The 11,557-nt window shown below is 42.8% G+C and overlaps 1 protein-coding gene across 1 annotated transcript; it reads right to left on the bottom strand.

The window, feature by feature from the left end:
* Positions 1-733: 733 nt before the first annotated feature.
* slc38a2 (solute carrier family 38 member 2) lies at positions 734-11,039 on the bottom strand. Its single transcript, XM_079654529.1, has 16 exons — positions 10,709-11,039; positions 9,420-9,549; positions 9,247-9,328; positions 9,040-9,155; positions 7,551-7,624; positions 7,370-7,462; positions 7,093-7,165; positions 5,977-6,059; positions 5,748-5,806; positions 5,254-5,421; positions 5,063-5,142; positions 4,835-4,935; positions 3,870-3,994; positions 3,630-3,774; positions 3,436-3,533; positions 734-2,445 (listed from the first exon to the last, which is right to left on the bottom strand). Exons 2-16 carry the CDS (start codon positions 9,542-9,544, stop codon positions 2,338-2,340), a joined length of 1,530 nt encoding a protein of 509 aa, XP_079510655.1. The 5' UTR covers positions 9,545-9,549; positions 10,709-11,039; the 3' UTR covers positions 734-2,337.
* Positions 11,040-11,557: the final 518 nt, after the last annotated feature.

Raw genomic sequence — 11,557 nt, 5'->3', positions numbered from 1 at the left:
AACATTTTATTTTTGCATTACAAATGTACACCAAGACTCCTTTATACATCTTGTATTTCACACTTTAATTTGTTAAGTAAAAAGATATGTTGGCCTTTGCATTTATAGCACTCTGTAAAAGCAGAAACAAACAAACGTGTTCTCTTTCCCGTATCAGATGTCATTACAATTTGGATACCTAAACATAGTTGCACTGTAAACCAACTACAGTAGGCTATATTGTAATTACATCTTCCTCTAACCCTCTCTAAATGTGTCCTCCATTGTTTCTAAGTGATGTATTGACGTATTAGTTTCTAACTTAGTGATTAAGCAGAACATTTGTTTATATTTGAATTCTGCTGCTCAATAGAGGATATCTTACATGAGGTAGTGCTTTCTAAAAGTTTCTGCGTCTTGGAAATTGCAAACATCTAATTCAGAGTGCCTGAATCCATGTTAAATGTGGAAATTGTAAACTACATTAAAGCAGAAAGTGACAAAATAAGACATATTTTACTTTTCTCTTTCCTTTATCCTTCTTAGAAGATATGGCAAAGCTCTTCTTATTTGGTAAAGCCTTTTCTTTGAAGAATCCTTTTTTTTCCTGTCCCCCCTGGAATCCTCTATGTTGGTTGACCATCAATCTAAGCAGCAGATATTTGAAACATTGTTAATAACTAACCTTAATAAATCACATTCTTGAGACAAAGAAATGCTGACACAGGACACAGAACACCAAGGTGTTATTAGATTATCTTCATCTATTTTAATTGGACAATATTTACAGCATGTACATAGTGTTTCATTGAAACAAGAGTGTAACACTGGTGGGCAAAGCCCTCTTTGCTCCTGAGGTCCAGAGAGACGGCTGACGTTCTCTACAACCATGATGTGCATAAAGAAACATTTCGCTGAACTGGCTCTGTGCCAGGGGCCATAAAGGACACGAGTTTGCTGCTGTTGTATCGGTGGCTTCACATGTAGCACAGTCTTCATTCAGTCAGTCTTTACAGAGAGGAACAGTGTTTCAATATCAAAGATTCACCAGCGGGGTGGGGGGGTTCGCTTTTGTTTTACAGCTCCAATGCAATATTGTAAAAAAAAAGAAAGTTCAAACAAAACAAAGCGTATATACAGTTGAACTCAATAGATATATATATATACATATATATATGTACATACAATATTATATAAATATAGTAAAATAGATTAAATTACATTGATTTCACGGTCTTCCATAAATAGATGTTGGACAATAACAGTATGGTGATGTGTACAGTTAACGCTGGAAGCACAGTGTCAGATGACAGATTCACATTTCAACGGGCAAACAAATCCACGTCGAGTTTTCAAGTTCTTTGTTGTGAAATATCTCAATTTTTTTCTGCAAAACACTTCAAATGTTGTGACAGACACTCTCTTTAGCTTTCTCTGTTGTTTGGTTATCAGTATCCAGAGCACACCTTTCGTTTTAGTTTTTTTGTTCTTGCAAGTTTAACAGGTATATTACAACCACGGCATGTGGTAAAATGCAAAATATTCTTCCATTAAGAAAAAAATGTTAATGTTGGTCCTGAAGGCTGGGTGGCCTCCAGGACTCAAAGCAGTAGTGTCCATATTCAGCAGGTTATACAGAGTAAATCATTTGCAGAGTCCTCTTGTGAGGCCCTCTCAGCTCCCAGTGTCGGGCAGGTTCTGTTCACTCATAATGCTTTTACAAGGAAATCTGATACAATAAGCAAGTTCACAGAGCCTTGGTGCCAATACTGAAAAGGCAATGTAGTAGGCCTTGCCCCTGTCTGCTTTCTCTCCACAAGTGTGCTGAACAGTAAGTGCTTCTCAATATACAAAGATGCTTAACAAACACATTTTTGGCAAATGGGAAAAAACAAACGACAAACGTTGGAAGGAACGCATTCATCCTGGAGAAAGACGAACATCAGGTCTGCTGCCTCCTGTACTTCTCGGGGAGTTTCTCAGCAGGACGAGTCGGGGGTCACAGCCACACACACACACACACAACGGCGTACCAGTGTGTCAGCCGCGTTTGAACTCTACCACTATCTCTGCTTTGAGGCACCTTCAAATATTTGTTCTCAGCTGTACCATAACTACAAAAGGGCGAAAATGAAAACGATACTCAAAGAAAGATACATTAAAAAGAGAAAAAACAAGTAAAACACCATCTTTGTGGCCTAAAACAGCATACTGTACAAAGTTCGATACATTCTCTTGGAATGGCATGGTTGGCGGCTCAGGGAGTGGAAGCTGAGCATCGAGTGAGTTCTTGTGTTTGTCCTACTCTTACAGTTTTCTCTATCTTTTGTTGGTTGCAGTCGCAGCAGTCTCCTGTCTTTAGTGTCCGTCTCCGTGTTCAACTCCGGCTCTTTGGATCCAGTCCAGGATGATGAGGGTCATGCTGCCGGTCATCACCATGAAGCCTAATATCAGGAAGGCAGTGGCCTGGAGAAACGAAACATTTACGAAACGGTCAGACACACAACGCCCTTTACAACTACTAATTGTGATTTGCATTTATATTTAGTCTTTTAGTTTTACACGACATGCCAAAATATACCCATTCACACTTACATCCATACACTAATGCCAACAGCCTGCTGGCTACCATTCATTCTTTCTTAACGGGTAAAATGAGATATGTGTTGCTCAGTGGTTGCGTTAGACTTTTTTCATAATCCATTATTATCCGTCAATTTACTTTTTGTCATGTTTTAATGATGAAACATATTTAATATGTGTGTTTGGGTACTAAGCAGCAAATATTCATTCATTCCTTTTTTTATGATTCACACAGAACTTTTAAGGGCATGGAGAAAAAAAAAGATGAACAGAGACACCGACCGTGCGGTCACTTTTCATGTCAAAACGAATATGAATGATTTTCCTTGCCACTTGCTTGTCCCTCTGCTGCTGGCTGAACGTTGTCAGTTTTAGTCTTACTGGCTTGTCCTTCATTCTCCACTGCATCAATCCCTCTTTTTTCACCTCGTTTATCCACACCATCACAATTACTGGGCTTATTAAAAAAGCTTCGGACACTCAGCTGCCGTGACATTTTGCGATTGCTAAAGCCGGTTAAACAACGAGGTAATCAACGAGGTCAAATACAAGACTAGACAATAGCTACTTAATATGCACACACTCGCCACCAACTGGACAGGGGTGTGAATGACTAAATAATAGTTACAGTAAAGTACAATAGATCGCCTTCAGTCGACCTGGCCACTAAGGATGTAATATAATGTGGGTCGCTGGTGGACATTTTGGCGCTGTTCCGAGTTGTGTTCTAATCTGTCAAAATGACGGACTGCTTTCAGATCTTTCCGTCATTCTTGGAAAAATTCCATCATAGACTGAAAATATTCGGTTAACGCGACCTCTGGTGTTGCTTCAAAGTGACTTCAGGAGTCTGAAACTAATGTAGAGACTCACCCCAATCTTCTGCACAGACTTCATGGACTCCTTCTTCACCAGTTTGATGTAGAAAGCCGAGGGCAGGATGAAGATGAGCATGGCAGCAGCAGAGGCGCCTGTGTGAGGGAAGACATTTAGCATTTAAGTCACATTTTGTATTTCGCATGGTTCTCAAGGCACTGAAACGTATAGGATGAGAATCGTCATTTTACCGATGAAGCCGAAGATGTCCCTAATGGTGGGGACGAAGATGACCAGACAGTTGGTGCTAGCCAGAAGCACCACGGTGATGATGGTGTGGCGGATCCAGCTGAATTCCTTAGAGGCGCACAGCAGCTGGTTGACGGAGGTACGAATCTACGCAGAGAGAGACAAAAAGAGAGGTTAGCCTCAACTAGCCGGAAAACTCTCAAGAGGCGTGAGAAGAGGAGCTGGATCTCTGGGACACGTACAGGGAAGAGCACCACGGGCACGGTGAGGGTGACGGCGGTCAGCACGGCCAGACGCACGATCAGCAGGAGCACGTCGGCCTTGTAGACCTTGGAGTATGTGTGCAGCAGCTCGGGCTCCACTTGCACTGAGGAGAGAGACAGCAGAGAGTCTTTAGACCTGGACCTCCTGCAGCTCCATTCACTAACATGGTACGTTTATAAAGACATGCATAGGATCAAGTAAAAAAAACCTTAAAGCTTAAATATGTTTTTTGAATAATATCAAGAATATTCCTTGTGTTTCTAAATTTTCCTCCAAATATGATCCATCCATCTGAGCTGGTCTGATAATTCAACATTTAGAACGCAGGTGCGAAAATACAGCCTCAAATAGAACTGTAGACTTTTATATTTTGGAGAACATCTAAACAAACAGCAATATACTTTAGCATTAAAAAAGCTTAATTAGAGCCTAAAAGGTGAATACTTGTTGGTACAAAACCTGCTTTGACTTAAGCAATCCGGTTTGTGAAACAAAAAGTTCTCGCCCTGACTTCTTTCCCGCTCTTTTGGTATGTGTACTACGTTGTCCAAAGCTGGAAAGCCCAGACAGGCAGGTATGAACAAAGGTTTCTAAATCCAGACATGCTCTAACTCAGTGTGCGTCGTTCATGACGCTTTTTCTGATTGTCAAGCTCTTGTATGACGGGTTCGATGTGCTGGGAACATTTCCGATGTTCAGAAGTCACTGCCATAACAAACATTGGTGGCAGATTGTGCAGCTGCGTCCAGAGACTTGTTCACACTCTTGCATAACTCTACTCAGGGTCACTGACCGCTTGTGAACCCACTCATCAATCATTTGTTCTTGACGAATTTGGGAATGTTTTACAATATCAGAATCAGACCATTCAGCTAAAGTTGGGTTTTGTGACAGTTGCCCCATTTTAGAATGAAATAAAAGATGAATAAAAGATGAGACTCACGGTTGAAAGTCAGATATCCGAAGAGGGCAGCCAGCAGGTACATGATGAACATGGACAGGAAGGACACGTTAGCCACGTTCTGCATCTTTCGGCGAGAACGGCTGTTTGGATGGGGAGAAGATGGCAGGTTTTATTTAGACTCCAGCTCTTATGTTGATGTGAGTCAAACTCTTAACAAACATGATAAGAAAGCAGCTGTGGATTGAAATGAAAGAAGGGTTCACTCACTCTTTCAGCTCCTCGTACATGGGCAGGATGGCGGGGTGGCACACGAAGGCGAAGGTCAGGATGGGAACGGCGTAGACAGTCTGTAAAATAAAACAACAAATTCAATACTTATGCCAAAAGTATTCTGAAAGAAATGTGTTAAGGGAGAGACTCTACTGGTACAGGGTCTTCTCCAGATGTAGCGTGTTTACCTGAGAGTTGAAGACAAAGTATTTTGGTGTGCAGGGGTCATCGCTGTAGTCCATGGCGCTGTTGTTCAGTAGGGACAGGGTGGTGTTCAGGACTTTGCTGATCGTCTCATTCAGAGCGTTCATGTCCTGGGGGAGGGGGCACGGGATCTGGAACTTCTTGATGATCACCTGGAGGACAAGACAAGTTTATTAGAAAACAATGTGACAATAGTTTCTGTTTGAACAAATCTAGCTCACAAGGGAAACAAAACCACACTGAAACCCCACTGTGTGTGTGTGTGTGTGTGTGTGTGTGTGTGTGTGTGTGTGTGTGTGTGTGTGTGTGTGTGTGTGTGTGTGTGTGTGTGTGTGTGTGTGTGTGTGTGTGTGTGTGTGTGTGTGTGTGTGTGTGTGTGTGTGTGTGTGTGTGTGTGTGTGTGTGTGTGTGTGTGTGTGTGTGTGTGTGTGTGTGTGTGTGTGTGTGTGTGTGTGTGTAAACAGAAGGAGGTACTCACCACAATCAGGAAGAACACCATGCAGAGAAGGGACAGACCACTGGTGTAACCAAGGTAACCTGAAGGGTGGAAAAAAACAGACACATGAGCTTCTGTTTGTTTTTTTTTCAATTTTAAAGCTGCAGAATCTTCCTCGGTTTTCTTTTTATGATTTCACTCTGAGCTCTGAACATTTTGAGACTTGCACAGATGCCTCTTAGCCTATGGAGAAATACAAACACCCACTTACCCAGGTTCCTTAGCAGTGACAGGGGAAGGATAATGATGACCGTCACCATTATCACCAGGTAGTCTCCGTTAGTGTACCATGCTCTGAAACATAAAACAAGTCAAAGTTAGACATTAAGGAATGAAGGAAGACAAACAGCAGCATCACAGGAATTGTAAACTGCAGCAACAAAGACAATAAATGTATTCGTAGGTGACTGTCCAATTGCATTTTTGCTTTGTTTTTAATATTAATATTTTATATATTTTGCACAGCTCATAAGAGGTCCACTAGATGTTTCAAGGTTTACAAGCTCTGCTCTGTAATGTAAGTGATGAATCATACTTAAACACACATTTCCCCCATACATCTTTATTTGAAAAACTTTAAAATCATTTCCCACCCAGAATATATATACATATATAAAATGGTGGCCGCTGTGCAGAAAACATGACATTAAAGCCACTCGTCTGTCAGAGTTCTCTTTTTTACATCTTCACGCCTGATCAGCTGACACACAGTGGCCTGCACAGGATGACTGCATCGCTCACAGAAATAGATTCAACAAAGCAGCGAACACATCAATTTTTTAAACTTGAAGCGAGGTCGCTGTGAGCTCATGGCGTGCTCCGTCTCGATGCAGCACGGACTACATCTTCTCCTAAAAGGGCTCTTTGAAGGGCCGCAGTCCGTCCCTCCCTCCCCGCCAACAAAAGGACAAAGAAACTGCTTCCCCTTCTCCAACACTCAGCACTTCAAAAACAACAGGCAGCCATTTTGCTCAATGTGCCTCTTCACCTCGAGTGCCTCTGCCAGGCGTTCCTCTTGCCTCTCACAACTGCCCTTTCTACCATTTAGATGGGAATCTTACGCTTGTCTTTATTAAAAGGTGGTGATAATGATGCCTGAAACAACTACTACATTTTCTGATGGTTAGACCCGAGTCACACTCTAAACAAATGCAGTTGTTCCTCAGCCAGACATCTCTCTTCTCACACATTTAATGGAAATGTGGTCAGACAAACAATTCTTTGTGGTTTTACACCAGTGTGGTTTCCGTCTAGATACTTTCAAATGTCTGTGCTTTTTTTCCGTTACTGTTAACTAAAATGAATCAGATCACATTTTCACACTCACCCATTCTCTCCCATAAAGGATTGGATGACGATGGGCAGCTCGTATTTTACGATGTAGAGGTAGCTTGACATGGCTGCAAACAGAAGAAATGCAAGGTAAGTAATCAGGTGAACTCCATTCCAAAAATAGTGATGTCTAAAAGTTGTTTACAGGAAATCTTTATGTTCCAAGCTCCAAATAAGCCAATTTATTATTCACCATGCAGTCCATTGAGACGCAGACGGACAGGTGGATAACATAATGCATCTGAAAAGACGCAATGCGAAAAGTTGCTTACCTCCGATGTTCTGCATGGTGATGGAGATAGAAGCAGCGAGTTTCCCTGGCATCCCGAAGGCTTTGTAACCCAGCTGCTCGTACACCAATGCACCTTTGACAAAGATGGAAGTATTTAGCTTTCATAAAATACCTCAAGAGACCACTGTAAAGAATGGACACAGGACTGTCTCAGGACTCACCTCCTTCGTGGGCTGTCTTTAGCAGCAAGTGGACAGAATACAAGGAGAAGATGGCGACGGACACGAGGAGGATCCTGTAAACAAACAAGAGGGATCTTTAGCTGATGGAGAGAGGATATCAAAAGGAAAGATGGAAACATTTTTTACAAACGGTTCCTAATCGATGCTGAAGTACTTTGCTGTTAGATTTGCTGATCTTTAGAAATGACCAAAGAGCTTTAAAGGCCAATTCAATGACAAATGTATTCTGGTTGCTGCGGCAAACAAACACTTTGACATTTAGTCAACGTGAAGGTCAGACAGCCATCCGCCTGGCGTGCAGAAGATGTCTCCCACAACAATCACTCAATTCTCATGACCGCCAGCAGCACGAGACGATTTCATACATTTCTGCTTAACTCAACCAGTCAACACCTGACCATCTGCTGTGATAAAAACTAATATCAGCGAAGACCTTGAAAGCAGCATCAGTCTGCAGGTTTCTTCGGGGTCACGAGCAGCATTAGCAGGGTGACAAAGGGCGAAAAGTGTTCCCGTACGGGATCCTCTTAGCACCCTGGGGATGCTGCATAGCCACCGATATGTGAAAGGGTATTAATAGTCTAGGTGAAAATTTATCTCAAAGCCATTTATAGCGGCGCTATTGAAACGTTTCTCCCTACCGCTGACATCATACCAATTGATATCTTGTGGCTTTATAAGCTGCCACTCAACAAATATATGCTTTGGATGGCCTTTCCTGGAGCGTGGTTTGTTCTGCAAAGCTTGCTTAACTCTTTGTGACGTACTTGCTGAGGAGAAGCGCACCAGACAGTGTTTGGAAACGCAAACAGACACAGTTTATAATCTCCAACTTTGTGCCTATGTAAAGCTCCGATTGGTCAACTGCTGGCTGCCGTTGAAGCGCACCGTGCCCCATTCATGATCTCCTGCGAGCCTGGTTTACATAACTCTGGCCCAAATGCGGCAGGATTAGCTCGTCTAAGCTGCTTCTCCTGACACTCCCTCTCCCTGTGATTGTTAACTGACATACAACCGCAATAGGGTGGTGCCCAACGCAATCTAACCTACTATTAGTGCATGTATACTCTGACAGTGTTGCTTAAAAACAAAGTTCACTGGGCTTTCGTTAGCTGGTGTATGCCTTCTGAAAGCTTGTGTTTCTTATGTATGATTCAGGGAAAAAGGCTGCTCAAAGTGGGGTTTTCCTTCACACCAGAAAGGAACAATTTCCACAGTTTTATCTAAAGTAAACACGATAGCAAATACTCAAACTGCAGCGATGAGCATTGCTAAACTCTCGACCCTGCTGTAATCTGCTGCTCAGGGTCAAGCGGCTGCAGAGTGAGCACACACAACCACACACACCTCCTCCTGTGATAGGACTGTATTGTAACAGGATAACTCATCCCAACCACATCAGCATTTGAACTCTCCATTTCGCCGAGAAAAAGCTGAGAAGACAATGTATTGATAAAGAAAAACGTACACAAACAGGGCGATTCCGGTGTTGGCCATGGCGTAGGCCAGACCCAGGATGCCACTGCCCATGATGGCGTTTCCCAGGTTGAAGACTGACATGCCAAAGGAAGCATTGCCCTGGTGCTGTGGGGAAAATGTGAGGTTCAGGGAGTTAGGACAAAATGACATCAAAGAGGATTCACGTGTGGAGAGAGAGTGAGAGAGATGCTCTTACATATTCAGTCTCATACTTCTTCTTGCCCAGGTTGTGTTCAGGGAGGAAGTTTTGACTCTCTGCCTCCAGGTCAGAGAGAGGGCTTTGGAGAAGAAGAAAGAAAAAGGGAATTTAGAGAACATACTGTAGAATTATTTCTAACATGTTTAGACATTAAAAGCATTCAGTCTCACCTGCCCAGAGGGACCTTCTTGGGGCAGTCGGGGTAGGGGTACTCGTTGCTGTTGGAGCTGCAGCTGTCTTCTTCAGGAGAGATGTTGAAACGGCTCATCTCCGTTTTGGCAGCGGTTTGTTTCATGCTGTCTATTTGAAAGCAGCAAAAGAGACAATGTTTTTAGTTGATATGATTAATTATTTCACAATTCTAGCTTGGCACGTTCACGCTCCCTTTCAATAATAAATATTGGAGTGGGCAGGCGCGCGACCGCAGCCCTCCTCATGAATCTGAGACCATGTGACTCTTGTTTGGAGGAAGGAGGGGTTGGAGGGGGGAGGGAGACCAGGGGGAGGGGGGGGGTAAGGGGTGGTGACGCACCGACAGTGGAAAAATACCAGCCGGCATCCGAGTCCACATTAGCCCACTGTAGTGCGGAGCGACAAAAACCCGCATTACGCGCCGACTTTGCGCACATTTGTCTACGAAATCATTTTTGAGTGTTTTAAGTGTATTGCAAACAGGGCGTGTCTTTGTTTTCCTACACAAGACATTTATTTTTAAGCAGACTTTTCTGACAATAAGGCAAAGCATGCTGATATTCTTCTTATAACAATTTGCTATATACATAGGCCTATCTATATATAAGCTATTTGTATAAACATGTGTATCTTGGCTGGATACTGCTTCCAGTCAGACCCTCACAGAGAGCAGAAGGCGTCTCCCAGATCCAGATAATTACATTATTTCCATGGCCGACTCCGATGGAAACAATGGCACGTGTTGTCCCTTTATGGACATGGCTCTCCATTTTGCGCAGAGGCTCGCGCTCTGATAAAGTGTCGGCTTATAATAAGACTTTTTCTGATGAAACACTGAGGCAGCTTTACATGATTTCCTTTTCACTCAGCCTTTCTTTGTGTAATCACCTGTGTGGCAATCAGCAGGCACTGCAGCATCACTGTCACTCTGCTTCATTATTTATTTATTTGGATAAGGGCTGACCTGGGGAAAATGAGCCTCAGGCCTCTCAGAAAGGACAATTCTGGCCCTTTAGACAGAGATCCACACAGTTACAATGGCGAGAGCCTTTCAATGTTGACTAATGAGCACAGGGGAGGTGGCAACGCATCCACATTCCATTCACTGGAATTCAAAATACAAACCACAGGCAGATATTAAGGTAATTATTATTATTTCGTGTTCCACATGAAAGCTTACAATGATACTTCAAACCCTGTGCCGCCTATATCCGGCAACTCCTGACAGACAGACAGACAATAAATGAAGAGATGCCGGCATTCTTACCTTGTAGAGATGTAGCAGGATGGTCGTAAAATCCTTTTCCAGTAAAAAAGAAACAAATGTCCGGACGATTTGTTTCTCTCTCACAAAACCAACTGATCGCTGAGTGTATTGATGTTGGATAAGAAGATACAATAAATAACGAATGGGCCTATAACGAACAGGATCTTATCTTCAAAACACGAGCTGATACAGATCAAGTAAGGTTATAATAAAATACACTGTTAGAATAAACAGACTGACGCGTCAAATCTAAAAAATGAAGATTTAGGTCTAATTAAAATTCCAAGAGATGCTGTGGGCTCGGGGATAAAAGCCTGTTCTGCTGGAGGAGGGGTGGGACTCACCCTTTTATAAAGACCAGCATTGCATCAGCCCAGACCCAGAAAGTAAGAAGGAGGAGGGAGAGTAGACGGGGGAGGAGGAGGAGGAGGAGGACTCTTTTTTACGCACAGCAGTGACGTGCCTTTGTGTACAAACAGAGCAGTGGAGACTGGGCGGCACGGACATTTGAACAATACAGAACAGCCATAAACACTACAATAAGACCAATATAAGGTTACATTTAGACTGATCATTAAATTGACCTTTAGGTTCAACTGTGTTAAGTTTGTTAAATGAGTGTTGTCAAAAGCAGTTTTCTCAACAGTAATGACTACAAACCTGAACCAATCACTTCAATGGGTTAAGAGTCAGACCAATTACATGAGGAAGTGAGATATGATAGGCTTTCTAAATAAAAAAAATTGAACAACAATGCCTAAGGACTGAACTCAAAGTGTCCTGACTATCTTTTGCTCCAGATCAGGCTGAGTGCAGCTTCAAAGCCGACACACACACACACACACACAC

The sequence above is a fragment of the Notothenia rossii genome, assembly GCF_949606895.1.
Source record: "Notothenia rossii genome assembly, chromosome: 10".
Lineage (NCBI taxonomy): Eukaryota > Metazoa > Chordata > Actinopteri > Perciformes > Nototheniidae > Notothenia > Notothenia rossii.
This window is presented reverse-complemented; position numbering and strand designations above follow the sequence as displayed.

Excerpts from the sequence above, each read along its gene's own strand:
- slc38a2 (XM_079654529.1), bottom strand. The coding sequence starts at position 9,544 with ATGAAACAAACCGCTGCCAAAACGGAGATGAGCCGTTTCAACATCTCT. Across the intron at positions 7,166-7,369 it reads CACCATGCAGAACATCGGAG|CCATGTCAAGCTACCTCTAC; the intron begins GTAAGCAACTTT and ends TTCTGTTTGCAG. Across the intron at positions 4,936-5,062 it reads ATGTACGAGGAGCTGAAAGA|CCGTTCTCGCCGAAAGATGC; the intron begins GTGAGTGAACCC and ends CCATCCAAACAG.